The 15350-nt window shown below is 43.7% G+C and overlaps 1 protein-coding gene across 2 annotated transcripts in view; it reads right to left on the reverse strand.

Annotated features, from left to right (window-relative positions):
• Positions 1 to 14999, reverse strand: part of LOC117367141 (putative serine protease K12H4.7) — a 137493-nt gene extending 122494 nt beyond the window's left edge. Inside the window, exons 1-3 of one of the 2 annotated variants that reach the window (XM_033959449.1) lie at positions 14797 to 14999; positions 9412 to 9590; positions 3059 to 3291 (exon numbers count right to left, since the gene is read on the reverse strand). In XM_033959449.1, coding sequence (XP_033815340.1) covers positions 3059 to 3291; positions 9412 to 9590; positions 14797 to 14970 — 586 coding nt within the window. In that variant the 5' untranslated portion in view covers positions 14971 to 14999. Of the gene's footprint in view, positions 1 to 3058; positions 3292 to 9411; positions 9591 to 14792 lie in introns of both variants that reach the window. The other variant, XM_033959450.1, reaches the window with a different exon arrangement.
• Between the last annotated feature and the right edge of the window lie 351 nt (positions 15000 to 15350).

Here is a 15350-nt window from a genome sequence, read left to right on the forward strand (position 1 = left end):
TACATGGCGGCGTCGGCAAATAGTGTTATTTTACCTTGAAGCCCCTGAGTCAGGTCCCCTATGAATAAGTTGAAAAGTAGAGGGCCCAAGACAGAGCCCTGCGGAACTCCGCTTGTCACTTCTGACGTTTTAGAGAGGTACCGTTAACCACCACTCTCTGAAGTCTACCACTTAGCCAGTCCTTGACCCATGCAATTAGCATTTCTCCCAATCCCAACGATTTCATCTTGCTCAACAGCCTATGGTGAGGGACGCTATCGAATGCTTTACTGAAGTCTAGGTACACTATGTCCAGGGATTCTTCCGAGTCCAGCTTCCTTGTTACCCACCCCACCCATCCCCTCTGGATGTGCAATTGATATAACAACAAATTCAAAACTATAATAGATCTACAAATGACATCAATGGGCCCCATATTAATTTTAAAATTTTTATGTTTCCTGACAAATCAGCATTCACTTTCTCATATTTATAAATTAGACATAAATTTGCCCACCAGAATGTGAAATTTAAATGGTCTCAATTTTTCCAGTTTCTCATAATTAATAGGGGAAGGCACAGGTAAGCCATTCTAAAAAAAAAAAAACCAAACCTATACCTAGTACCCAGCTCGCATTGACAAAGATTTTAAAGAGGTACTAGGGGGGAAGGCGTAAACATGGCGTGAGGGGGCAGAGAGATACTGGTGCCCCCAGCAAGACAGGGGTGGGGAGATTATAAAAGGAGGGTGGGAGAGAGATGCCTCGCTTTTGGTTGATCCTGTTTCTCCTGCCAAAGCACAGTGTACCAAAGGAGAATCCTATTGGTTCCTGAGAAAGAACAGAGAGGAAAGAAATAAAGAGAGGACACAAACTTTTGAGGAGAAGGAGTCACAGGGAGACTCCAGGGCTTGGTTACCCTCAATCTCCTGCCAACACCCTGTATGCTGAGGGAGACCCCTTTGTGGTTCCGAGGGGGAAGATGGATATACACTTACCTGCCACGATCAAATTGAGAGGAAAGAAATGTGGTTAGACTGTTCTGAGCTGTTTGTTTGAACCTGACAACTGCCAACAACCCTGAAGGACTTATAAAGAGTGAAGCTAAAATCTGCAATCAAGTTAAATAAAAGGCTTCAGTTTGTTAAATTGTACCTTGGACTTTGGCTGGTTTTCTTTCAGTTAGGAAGCTGTGCCTGGTCTGAGAGGCTGGCGACCAAAATCTGGGATTTTAGCTCCTCCGACTTACTGCAGTTATCCAGCCCCGGCCTATGCCCAAGCTCAAAAGAGACTGTAACATTGTGAGAATTGTGAGATTTTCATGTCATCATCATTTTTTTTTGGGGGGGGGGGGCAGAGCCCTGGTCAGGGGTCCCTGACCCAATGAGCTGGCTGGAGCCAGGGCTACGTCTATTTAGCAGCTGAATATCATCACTATGTGGAAAATTTCTGGTCTGATCTTTCTTATGATTGAATATTTGTATATTTTCAGCAGAATACTATCCACATAAGATTTTAAAATATTTGGATAGACAAGTTATATTTTCATTGGCTGCCAGTGACTGTACCATGTCTTCTAAATAACTGGCGTGAAGATGTTTTGATGGAAAAAGCTGGGATTTGAATCTTACTTTTCCTGGCTGTTAGCCTATTACTGTAACCAATAAGCCATTCTTTGACCCATCAAAAGTCCAAATGTGCATCCTAATAATGCAGGGATGAGGCAAATACAGTAAGTAACCTTCTAGAAGTTTCCGATGTTTTCTCTGCAACCGCTTAGAATTTCAACATGAAATTTTACAGCTTTGTTAGTTGCTGCTATCTATGTTTATGTGCTGAGTTGAATAAGATTATCTTTAAAAACAGCAAAGTTACAGACTTTTTAGCATGACCACCCAGTGATTGACACATTCAAAAACATTTGTACTGTAAAGCTACCATTATTTGGGGAAAAAACGTAGTACCATCTTACTGTTAATGATATTATAGTGACAGATTTTTATTTGGGGAGCAATGTTGGATGCCTATCACAAACTCTACCCAAAGCCTCAAACAAGAAAGATATAGTGGCGCTGGAAAAGGTTCAAGGAAGAGCAACCAAGATGGTAAAGGGGATGGAACTCCTCTCGTAGAAGAAAAGACTAAAATGGTTAGGGCTCTTCAGCTTGGAAAAGAGATGGCTGAGGGGAGATAGGATTGAAGTCTACAAAATCCTGGGTACAAGTAGATCGATTTTTCACTCTGTCAAAAATTACAAAGACTAGGGGGGACACTCGATGAAGATACAGGGAAACACTTTTAAAACCAATAGGAGGACATTTTTTTCACTCAGAGAATAGTTAAGCTCTGGAACGCATTGCCAGAGGTTGTGGTAAGAGCAGCTAGCGTAGCTGGTTTTAGGAAAGGTTTGGACAAGTTCCTGGAGGAAAAGCCCATAGTCAGTTATTGAGAAAGACAAGGGGAAGCCACTGCTTGCCCTGTATTGGTAGCATGGAATGTTGCTACACCTTGGGTTTTGGCCAGGTATTAGTGACCTGGATTGGCCACCGTGAGAACGAGCTACTGGGCTTGATGGACCATTGGTCTTACCCAGTAAGGCGATTCTTATGTTCCAATTGCCAAACTCAAGGAAGTGCTACAGATGATCTGGGTCAGCTGCTACAGTGACCAACGGACAAGGATTTTAAGGATTTCCCGAAGGCCTGTTAAAGCTGGGGGTTGTTATTCTGAGCACTCAAAGCGACTGCAAAATTCTGACACAATGTTAATTGTATTGTTTCAGTGATGTTATTTTATTGTGTTTTAGCCTGAACATTTTAATGTGCTAAAATTGCTAAGTAGTAACATTAAAATGTTAGCAACATCAACATAGCTTAAGATAATTAAATGTTATTTAATAGAACGATGAAAAGTATGATGGAATTCCAAGCAGTTCCTGAGAAAACAGAAAAAAACAAATCCCTCTAGGGGGTTACTTGTTTTTGCTTCACCCTGTACATAAATAGGAAACACAGCTTTTAAGAATTTAAAATACCTTAAGTTTGTATTTCACTTTCACTCTGGAGATCTCATAAACTCACCTATGAAATTGATTAAAGCATACACTGGTGCACTGGTGGCCACAGCAGCATGGACCAAGTGGGGATACTTGAGTCTGTACCACGTTGCAAGGGATCCTGGGTAAGAACCACCAAAGACAACCCATTTGCTATCGTTCAGTTCCAGCTTCTGAGTCATCACCGTTTGAAAGTGGGCAAGGTCCGCCAAGGCCTGCTTGCTGCTGAGGTAGCGGAGATTCGCCGTTTGTATATCTCTAAAAACCAAAATAGGCCTTGTCAGCAGACTTGTGTGGTTAGAATCCAAAACTAAGACCCATAGAAATGCAGAACACAATGGCAAAGACCATATGGCCTATCCTGTCTACCCACCCATAATCAGTTCTACAATCACTTCTCAGAGATTCTGATTATTCATTGCTTTCCTGACTTCAGATGCTGTCCTTGTCTCTACCACCTCCACAGGGAAAGTGTTCCATGCATCCAACACCCTTTCTATAAAGACTTTCCTCAGATACTCGAGTTTCTCTCCGTTCACCTTCATCCTTTAGTATATCATTTTGAAGGTGTGATCTCCAGAACTGCATAGTACTCTAAATGTGGTCTTACTAAAGACATAGAAGGCATTACCACCTCCTTTTTCCTGCTAGCCTTTCCTCTCTGCATGCATCCAAGCATCCTTCCTAGTTTTTGCTGTTACTTTATCTACCATATGATCACCTTACATCAGGGATCTCCAACCTTTTTCACATAAAGGGCAACAAAGTGGTCAAGAGAAAGCTACAAGGGCCATCACAAGATTTTAGGCTTGCACATTTAACTTTTAAAATAAAAAATAAAATTATACTTACCTTTCTTGTCGGGTGATTTTATCTTTCTAATCATTTTGTTCCTCTTTCACTTCCTGCCCTATATCCATCTTTCACATTCAACCTTCTTCAATTTCTCCTATCTAGTTTCCATTTCTTCCCTTCCCCTTCATCAAAAAGCACTATCACCTCCCTCTCTCCCCTTTACCTCCTCTACATGGGCACCATCTCTTCCCTTCCCCTCCTCTGCATGGACACCATCTTCCCTTCTTTCTCTCCTCCCTTCCATAGGCACCATTTCTTCTTTGCCAGGAGGTCCAGTGTACTTGTGTGCCTAGAGGCCCTTGAAGAATTAATCCTGCCCTGGGTGTTTACCATTTCTCCCAAATGTTTGAGGGCCACATGTTCGAGATCACTGCCTTAAACTCAACAGATATGATCAAACCCATATCTATCATAAAATGATCATGCAGATACACTGTACAGAGGGAGAAAATACAAATACTGACATGTTGTCGAAGGAAAGAGTCTGAAGGATTAACATATTCAGAAATCAATATTCACCCAGGGCAATCGGGGTGGGTTTTAGGTGTGTGTTTTTTTTTTTGTTTTGTTTTTTTTTTGGGGGGGGGGGGGGGTTATGCTGGCCACAACAGCTGAATTAAATTAGGATATTCAACAGTTATCCAGATAGTGGCTAGTGTTCAATATCTGGATTCAGTGGTGACTAGCGCCACTATCTGGATAATGATGATATTGTGATCAAATCCAGATAAGGTTAAAGTTAGGATGGCTTTTTTGCTATTATAACTGTATCTGGATCATTGTCCCGTTAACAGACAGAATATTACCACCAACCAGACAACTCCTAATGTTACCCAAGCTCTGCCCCTGCACTGCTTTGGCACAAACTGGATAATGCAGAGGCATTCTGTAAGGATAGTTAGCAGCACCACCCAAATAATGCCACTGAATATCTACATACAGTACAGGCCTGATGAAGCCATTTATTTATTTATCTGGATTTAATCCCATCCTCCCCAGAAAGCTCAAAATGGGTTACAGTTTATCTTGAAAAACTGCTTTGAATATTGCCCTGCCAGGTTTTGACAAGAGTTCTGGCTAAGAATGCAAGCAGTGTCTCACTTCCGGTTCACCACACAATTGTTTCCCATGTACACACCTTTATAGGACCCCCAGGGACCCCTGAAGAAGACTTTTTGTCAAAACGCGGACCGTGTTGGGTCCTGTATCTCTAGCGGACTAGGTCCTTTAAGGCTCTTATGTGGATGATTTACTTTTATGTGGATGGAATTATTTTATGTGGATGATTTTAGTGTACCTTTGGAACTTCGATACTTTCAAATAAAGTCCATTTAGGAACATCGTCACTCCACAGAGTTTTTTTGGTTTTCTTTTTTTTGGTTTTCTAAGAATGAGGGTTACATGACTTACTCAAAGGTATTGAACATAATAGAGACTTTATACTGGTGTGTATTGATATATATCAGTGGTTCTTAAACCTGTCCTGGGGGACTCTCAGCCAGTTGGGTTTTCAAGATATCCCTAATGAACACGTATGAGGCAGATTTGCATACCTGTCACCTCTATTATATGCAAATCTGCCTCATGCATATTCATGAAAACCCGACTGGCTGGGGGTCCCACAGGACAGGATTAAGAACCACTAATGTAGGGTTATCAGACATCTGGATATCCCAGGGCATGTCCTCTTTTAGAGGACATGTCCAGGCATCCAGATGGCTTTTCAAAACCTGGCACTTTGTCCGGGTTTTGAGAAGCGAGTGAGATTGGGGCCAGGGCTGGAATGCATTTGCACATGCTTGGATGCAACGTGATGACTTCACATGCATAGAAACATAGAAACATGATGGCAGATAAAAGGCCAAATGGTCCATCCAGTCTACCCATCCGCAGTAACCATGATCTCTTCCTCTCTCTAAGAGATCCCACATGCCACATCCCAGGCTTTCTTGAATTCAGACACAGTCTCTGTCTCCACCACCTCTCCCGGGAGACTGTTCCATGCATCTACCACCCTTTCTGTAAAAAAGTATTTCCTCAGATTACTCCGGAGCCTATCACCTCAACTTCATCCTATGCCATCTCATTCCAGAGCTTCCTTTCAAATGAAAGAGACTCGACTAATGCGCATTTACGCCATGTAGGTATTTAAACATCTCTATCATATCTCCCCTCTCCTGCCTTTCCTCCAAAGTATACAAATTGAGATCTTTAAGTCTGTCCCCATACGCCTTATGACGAAGACCATGCATCATTTTAATAGCCTTCCTCTGGACCAACTCCAGCCTTTTTATATCTTTTTTGAAGGTGTGGCCCGAAGAGATGAGGTTTGTGTGCGGCTGGGTTTGAGGGGGCAGAGCGGAGCAGACCTGGGGGCAGTACATAGCAGAGTCACGTGTCCTGTTTTATGAGATGGAAAATCTGGTAACCCTACACTAATGCATACGAACTCTTTTTTGGTATAGCACAAAATCAAAGCAGAGACTATGAGCCTTGTGTGCACCATGTAATGCTATACAGATATTCAGTATAGTAGCAGATGTAGTAGTAAAACCTTTAAGCTGTGTGTGTGTAATAGTGAATTTATACTTTTCATTCAGCTACTGTAGTTCAGATTGTGGCTGTGAGGCCACTGTACAATATTTGTAGGCTTGGTCACATCTCTCCACTTCTGGTCTCAACCCAGTGGCTTCAAGTGGTTTTCCATTCACACTTCTGCTTCTCACTTTTCACATGCTTCATAGGGGTGAACCAAATTATTTAGCTGACTAGTTCACCTTCCACATTCCAGTGCATCTCCTTCAATTCTACCCCTTCGATACATTCTACGTAGTTAAAAAATACCCATTGGACATTGTTTGCCTCCCAGGCTTCAGCAATATGGAATCAGCCGCCTCTGTTCCTGAGAACTACAGTTTCTTAAGTCAAGTTGAAGTTCAAACTTAAAATCTGGATCTTATAGCATGCTAACAGACTAAGTGCGGCTTTTCCACTCCAGACCTGTTGGGGGCCCTCTTCCTTTCCTTTAATATTGTAAACCACTTTAATGTATTGTCTTTGTGAAGAATTGTCAATCAGGTTTTATAATTTTTCCTAGTATACCGCAATGTCCAGTAAATGAACTCCATTCTGATTATTTAGGTACGTGATGACATAATATATCATTTCTACAGCTAATAGTACCAGCTAGAGTACATTACTTAGCGCAGTGGTTCTCAAATCAGTCTTTGGGGCACAATTAGCCAGTTGAGTTTGCAGGACATCAACAATGAATAAGAAAGAAATAGAGAGAGAGTATATGCAAATTTATTTCATGCATATTTATTGGAATATCCTGAAATCCTGACTGGCTAGGTGTGCCCCGAGGACTGGGTTGAGAATTACTGGTTTAGAGCAGTGTCTCTCAATGTGTGCCCCGAAGAGATTTTGGGTGTGCCACGAGAGATTCCAGAATTTTAGTTTAAAAAGTTTCCTTCATAAGTATACACTAGAATAGATGACATGTACATTGCGTACGCAAGAGTATGTCAATGTTATGAGCATCTGTGTGCATAAAGATACAATTGCCCAGATAAGCATCATTCTTTGATGTGACTGGTCCTTGAAAACTAACAGCAAGTAATTTTAGTTTTATTTTTTATGCAGTAGTTATCCTAACTTGAGCAACCAAGCAACCAAGGCTTTGTTACTGTTTGGATCTTCTTATCTTTTCGAACTTGGATTTTCATAGGGTTACCAGATTTTCAGGAACAAAAATCTGGAACCATGGCCACGCCCCCAGACTCACCTCATTCTGCCTGAGTCATGCCCCATTCTGCCCCCCCAGTCACGCCCCCTCAACCTGGTCATTTTTCGGAAGGGCATCTGCGCTGGTGTGACATGATGTCACACGCATGTGTGTGATGTCACATGCATGTATGTGATGTCACCACATTGCATCCGCATACGTGCAGATGCTGTCCCAACGTTGCTGCTAGGTGGAAGCTTTTCAAAACCCAGACAAAGTACCGGGTTTTGAAAAGTTGTCTGGACCCCAGAAAATGTCCTCGAAAAGGAAGACATGTCTGGGGAAATCCGGACGTCTAATAACCCTAGATTTTCAGCTATGACAGAAATTAAATTGAAAAAAAATAAAAAGAACGACTGCAGACGGTGGATGATGAAACGCGTGATTGCTTGTTGACTATTGAGCCGCATTTTGAGTTAATTTGCACTCAAATATAAGCTCATTCATCACATTGATTAGCAATTCTATCTACTTTAGTTTCACCATTGTTACAATTGCCCATATGTAGCTTAAAGAACTTTAAATAACTCTCAAATTAAGGCCCTCTTTTACTAAGGTGCGGTAACCGATTAGCATGTGCTAAACGCTAACACGTGCATGTTAAGTCTATGGATGCATTAGCACAGGGGTCCCCAAAGTCCCTCCTTGAGGGCCGAATCTGGTCGGGTTTTCAGGATTTCCCCCAATGAATATGCATTGAAAGCAGTGTATGCACATAGATCTCATGCATATTCATTGGGGAAATCCTGAAAACCCGACTGGATTTGGCCCTCAAGAAGGGACTTTGGGGACCCCTGCATTAGCATTTAGTGTGCACTAATCGGTTAGTGCACCTTAGTAGAAGAGGCGGTAAATTTTTTGTTGGTTTTACAGTTTTATAATTTCAATTATAATGTGTCATGATAATCATTTGCTCTGTTTAGTGTGCCAGAGCTAGAAAAACAAAGTTTGAGAGACACTGGTTTAGAATAGAGGTCTGAACAGGGATCGCTGGAATCCTGCGGGTCCCGCGGGGGTCCCGTGGGAATCCCCCCTAACCCACAGGACTCCCACAGGGACCCCCCTCTGGCCCACAGGACTCCCACGGGGACCCCCCTCTGGCCCACAGGACTCCCACGGGGATGGAAGGCTTTGGAAGCAGGGTTCGTCCATATAATATAATGGACGCGTCAGCCTTAGTAAAAGAGGGGGGTTTATAAGTTAATTACCTGAACAGAAAACAAAAAAAGGGTTCCACCAAAGAGATTTCACAAGGAAAACAGCAGCGCAAACACAAAAGAAACTGTGGAATTGATGATCCTGTCAGAAGTAATTGCTGCTTTTTATGGGGACGGGCGGGGATGGAGATAATTCCTTGTGGGGATGGGTGGGGATGGAGAAGATCCTGACGGGGACGGGTGGGGACAGAGAGGATCCTGACGGGGACGGGTGGGAACGGAAAGGATCCTGGCGAGGACGGGCGGGGATGGGTGGGATTTCTGTCCCCGCGCAACTCTCTAGTTTAGAAGAACACCCTGATCTGTCATTCCAAATTGGGGCTGCACCAATTACATACAGGAGAAAATGTGAGTTGAACATAGGGCTAGGCTACTCACATGGTTACTGAATTTTAATCAGATCTGAAAAAGATTTTTAAAAGAGTGGCGATAGAAGATCACTGGGGGGCAGAGGGGAGAAGGAAGACACTGATATTTAGAAAGTGTTAATCTAGCCCCAATGTATGCAGCAAGACTTACTCAGTGGGATGGCTTTTCCCATAGAATCTATGTTCTAGCATCAGACAGAGAGCCTTCAACTTCTCAGCATATGTTAACCAGGTTCCTGATACCATCCAAGCTGGATTTGCAGGTCCTTCTCCCCCAATCATCAAGAAAACAGGCCCGCCATCGTAGAAAGTGTCATTGATGAAGAACCTCTGCCAAAAGAAGATAATATAAAACCTTCAAGATGCCTATTACCTATTCTTTGAACTCTATTTTCAACATAAACGTACAGGTGCACAAGTCATATTGTAGGTCTTTCAATGCACATAAACATATCCTAAAAGTGTCACACAGCACTAACATGAACGGATTAAACATTTTCCTTTCATCCCACTCTCCATTTCCCTTCTCCTCCTTTCATTATACTGATACCCCTATTCCCTTCTATTGAAAGATGATGAAATTTTTGCTATCTAGCAAAGAGTCCGTGCACCCTTGTTACATACACTATAACAAAAATACCCTCCAGTTCAATCAGTCAACTGTCTCTAGTTCCCATACACTTCCTGGAACTTTTCCCATCTTATTTCGATGTGGCACAGTAAGCTCATGTATAGTACAATATGGCCTAATTTACTTAGCACCCTGCTAAGCAGCGGCATCTCCTGTTGCTTCTAGTACTCTGTTATTAATGTCTGTGCTGCAGTCACCATCCTCTATAATAAAACCCATGCGCGCTTAGAAGGATGTGATCCCTGCCACTGTGATGTGTGCCTCTGTGCTGAATTCCATTTGAGGTGCGTTGGGCGGCTTGTGGCGCGTATGCCGGCTTAGGGTGCATTCAGTGAATTCAGCAGCGATTTGTGTCAGCAACGACTGCGAGGAGTCCCATGCTGGTAAGAAGTGGAGGGGGAGAGGGAAAGGGGGCTGCTTTGGGGGGAGGGGTGTGCTGGGGGGCAGACAGCAATCATTTGTCCCATGCTGGTAAGAAGTGGAGAGGGAGGGGGAGAGGGAAAGGGGGCTGCTTTGGGGGAGGGGTGTGCTGGGGGGCAGACAGCAATCATGTGTCCCATGCTGGCAAGAAGTGGAGGGGGAGAGGGAAAGGGGGCTGCTTTGGGGAGAGGGGTGTGCTGGGGGGGCAGACAGCAATCATTTCTCCTATGCTGGTAAGAAGTGGAGGGGGAGAGGGAAAGGGGGCTGCTTTGGGGGAGAGGTGTGCTGGGGGGCAGACAGCAATCATGTGTCCCATGCTGGTAAGAAGTGAAGGGGAAGAGGGAAAGGGGGCTGCTTTGGGGGGAGGGGTGTGCTGGGGGGCAGACAGCAATCATGTGTCCCATGCTGGCAAGAAGTGGAGGGGGAGAGGGAAAGGGGGCTGCTTTGGGGGGAGGGGTGTGCTGGGGGGCAGACAGCAATCATGTGTCCCATGCTGGTAAGAAGTGGAGGGGGAAAGGGGGCTGCTTTTGGGGAGGGGTGTGCTGGGGGGCAGACGGCAATCATGCTTTGCTCTGGGAGGGGGAGGGAAACAGGAGGGGGCCACGGAGAGACAGGCAGGCAGGCGGCCAGGGAGAGAGACAGACTGAAAGAAAGACAGACAGACAGGGGCCAGAGAGACAGACAGACAGAAAGAATGATAGACAGAAAGCGGCCAAGGAGAGAGAAACAGAAAGAAAGACAGACAGACAGCGGCCAAGGAGAGAGAGAGAGACAGAAAGAAAGACAGACAGACAGCGGCAAAGGAGACAGAAAGAAAGACAGATAGACACATCTATTCTAGCACCCGTTAATGTAACAGGCATAAAGACTAATATACCTAATAAAAATGCCCATCTCCTCTGGAACTCCTGGGATGATCAATTTACCGTAACAAAGAAAAAGTTTCAAGTTTAGTATGGATTTGATTAATCGCTTATTCAAAATTCTAAGCGATGTACAAAAGAGTAAAATAGTAAATTACAACTATCGAGGGGAAACAGACCAGATAAATACGACTGACTTGACAAAACATATGATACAAAAGGAAAGAAATACAAGTTAATGATAGTAAATAAGACGAGTAAGGGAAAAAATCCCAATAGGAATGGGGAAAACAGTGAGCTTCAAGGGAATTAAGAACTAAGATTCAGTTGATGCACCTAATCTAATTTTCTAGTTGTCAAATGCATCTTTAAAAAGAAAGCATTTTAACTTGCTCTTGAATCTATCTAAATATGTTCTTCCCGTACATGAATTGGGAGTAAATTCCATATTTGGGGTGCTGTGATGGAGAAAATAAATTGCCGCCTGTATTTATGGTTTTAAGAGGTTTTAAGCCCATCAGCTTAGTAAGTTTTTTATTTTAATTGATTGCCTCCACCATTTCCATTATTTCATCCCCAAATCTCTTTACTTTTGGACACAACTACCACATGTACTAGAGCAGGGGTGTCAAAGTCCCTCCTCGAGGGCCGCAATCCAGTCCGGTTTTCCCCAATCAATATGCATGAGATCTATTAGCATACAATGAAAGCAGTGCATGCAAATAGATCTCATGCATAGTCATTGGGGAAATCCTGAAAACCCGACTGGATTGCGGCCCTCGAGGAGGGACTTTGACACCCTTATACTGGAGAATAATATGGGGACAGGTACCTGTGGTTTACCGAGGGGTGGGAACGAGGACACAGCCCGCGATGATGGGGCAGGGACAGGGATAAACTTTGTCCCCGTGTCATTCTCTAAAGGTTTGAGATTAGTATCAATATGTAAAAACTTAACACATCTTAGACAACTGGCAACTGAATTCAATGATTTAAAAAACTGCAAAAGCTGCTTTGGAATTTAAATGAACTACTGTTAAATGACATCATTTGTGTCTTGTTTGCCTCCGATGTGGCAACCAAATTCTTGTCTGCTGCTCAGACTCTTACCATCTGCAACAACCTTCCATCATGTGCCCAACTGCTTAAGCATCTTACTGTTACTACAACAGATTCATTCCTCACTGCTGGCATCAAGCCACATTTCCAACATTTAATACAGTGTATCACAAACTGTGTGCCGTGACAGATTCCAGGTGTGCCACAAGATACCGGCATGGAGGAGAGGCGCTGGCATCAGCACCAGATGATGCGTACAGGATGTGCTTCTCACGGCGAGAGGCACGTCTTGAAGGCAGTCAGCCGGCTCCTATGACTCTCCTCCTCTCCCTGCACCTCCCCTCCTCCAGGATCCCCTACTGGCAAAGTGACAGGTTCAGGGTCGCGGCCAAAGAGCCTGTGCGCATGCACAGATAAATCGACGCATGCACGCAACACCATTGCGTTGATGTCCGTGCACTGCCGGATGCCTTCCGGCAGCTGCACCGAGTTTAGTGTGCTGCAGCGCCGAAACAATTTCCGGGACACAGATTTAATAGATACTTATTTCCTATTTATCCACTACACAGTGTAGGTTTTCTTCTACATCCATGTCTGAAAGACAATCTAATTATTTTCCTATAGGATGTAGAAACACAGGCAACTGAATCTTTGGGAAGGTCCAGATCGAAACGAAAGGCTCTATTTGTGATTTATAAACAGTTGTACAGAATATTGTCCCTTTTTATGCTTTAATACAAAGCTTTAAATGTAAAATCACCGGTGTTCGAAGCTTGTGCGAATGAGGACAGAGTCCATGGAGACGGGGCAGGGACAAGGACAGAGCTTGCAGTGACGGGGCAGGGATGGCAACGGAGCTTGTAGGGATGGAGTGGGGACGGGCACAAACTTTGTCCCAGTGTCATTGTATAAAACCCACCCCCCACTGCTGCCAACAACTTGTGTTAATTATACCGCTGAGAAGATTTATTGAGGGGGTGGGGGGGAGGACGGTCCAGGTTTTGAAAAGCGTTGAAATCAGGGCCACATCTGGAGAGCATAGACGAAGCAATGACATCATACGCATGCGGTCCCAAACAGACAAGGTTTGTGTGGCAGGGCAGGGTGGCGCTGGAGGCAGAATCGGACAGGGCCACGCATACTCTATTTTGGGTTCATAGACAACAACGCGGAGGACAAAGGGGCGCGCCGACAACTGAGCGCAAGACGGAGGCGCGCGCCAAAGAAAATTACTGTTTTTAGGGGCTCCGACGGGGGGTTTTGTTGGGGAGCACCCCCAGTTTACTTAATACAAATCGCGCCGGCGTTGGGGGGGGTTTGGGGGGTTGTAACCCCCCACATTTTACTGTAAACTTCACTTTTTCCCTAAAAACAGGGAAAAAGTGAAGTTTTCAGTAAAATGTGGGGGGTTACAACCCCCAAACCCCCCACAACGCCCCCACAACACGGCGCAATCTGTATTAAGTAAAGTGGGGGGGTTCCCCCTCACGCCCCCCGTCGGAGCCCTAAAAACAGTAATTTTCTTTGGTGCGTGCATCCGCGCTGCACTCAATTGTCTGCTTGCGCCTTTGTCCCAGCGCGCTTTTGACCTGACACCCTATTTTGAGGCAAAATCTGGTAACCCTATCCACAATGAATATGCATGAAATAGATTTTCATATAGGGGTCCTTTTATCAAGCTGCGGTAGGGGTTTAACGCATGTAATACCGTGCGTTAAACTGCCTGCCGCGTTATTCTTCAATTTAATTACTCTTTTCGTTAATCTTGGATCCAAAGTTGAGGACTAGTGTGTGATTAAGATAAGAAATGTTTTCTTTTTTCCTTTATACTTTGATCCATTATTAGGATTGGAAGTTGACCTAAATGTTATATTTTCTTGATTATACTTTCTGTACAAGTTATGCTTGATAATAATGTAAAATCTTATAAATAAATAAATATAAAAAAAACAAACAAAAAAAAAACTGTCTGCCGCGCTAGCCGCTAATGCCTGCATTGAGCAGGCATTAGTTTTTTAGCCGGCCGCGGGGGTTAGCGCGTGATAAAATGTCCGACACGCTAGCGCGGCTTGATAAAAGGAGCCCATAGTGGAGCTAGAGCATGCAAATTTATTTCAAGCATATTCTATGTGGATAGTCTGAAAACCTGATTGGCTTGTCCTGAAGACTGGGGTGAGAATCCAGTCTTTTGACTTTGCATGCATACTCTTGATTTCTTTTTTTTTTTTTTTTTAATGTACTGTTTTTTATGTACTGTTTCGGTCTTCCTTTCCCAAGTTGAAATAGCTAGTTTGTTTTACAGCACATTGCAATTTTAATAAACAAAATATTTCATCTTTCTCAAATATTTTTTTTATATATGGTATGATAACAGTAAATCCAGTGCAGGAAAGACAGAGAATACCTGCTGCCTAGCCCCATGACCATACTACTGATTTTCGAAACAAAAGACTGCAAAATGAGAGAAAGTTAAATAAAGCAGACTCGATACAAGAAAGAAGAGAAACTCTGTCAGCACTCCAATACTGCCGCAGCACAAAACCCCTTGCAATAGCTTACTTGCCTGCTTCCAAGCTCTGCTCTCTGCGCCATTGAAATGATCAAGCTTTTGATCGAACCAGTGCTCCTCCACAGAGGGGAGAAGAGGAACAGGCTTTCTGCAGCGCCTGGGAGAAAGAGATGCCGAAGATAAGCACAATCCTGCATACAGCAGAAGCCCAGCCAGTGTAGCAGCCATGCTTTTACAGAAAGCAGCCACAACTGCTGAAGGAGGGATCAGATGACTATTCAGCTGATATGAAGTATCAGCTGACATGAAGTATCAGCTGATCAAGGAGTGGCAAAGTCTTGAGGTTGCAAGTTTTTTTGTTTTGACATTTAAGCATAGCTGACAATATTTAAAGTGACTCAGACAGGTTGCCTAACTGGGGTGGTTGCCCTTGAGCACTTGTCTTTAATGTCTGAGAAAATCCTCACTCAGACTTTTCCTTCTGGAAGCTTTCAGTCCATATCTGGATGTGCTTATTGACTGAACCTTGATTCAAAGCTACTGTTTAACTTACATGGAAATCCAATCCATGAATTTAAAGAAGTTTCTAGTAGAAATATGGGCTTGTT

Source organism: Geotrypetes seraphini, chromosome 9, assembly GCF_902459505.1.
Source record: "Geotrypetes seraphini chromosome 9, aGeoSer1.1, whole genome shotgun sequence".
Taxonomy (NCBI): Eukaryota; Metazoa; Chordata; class Amphibia; order Gymnophiona; family Dermophiidae; genus Geotrypetes; species Geotrypetes seraphini.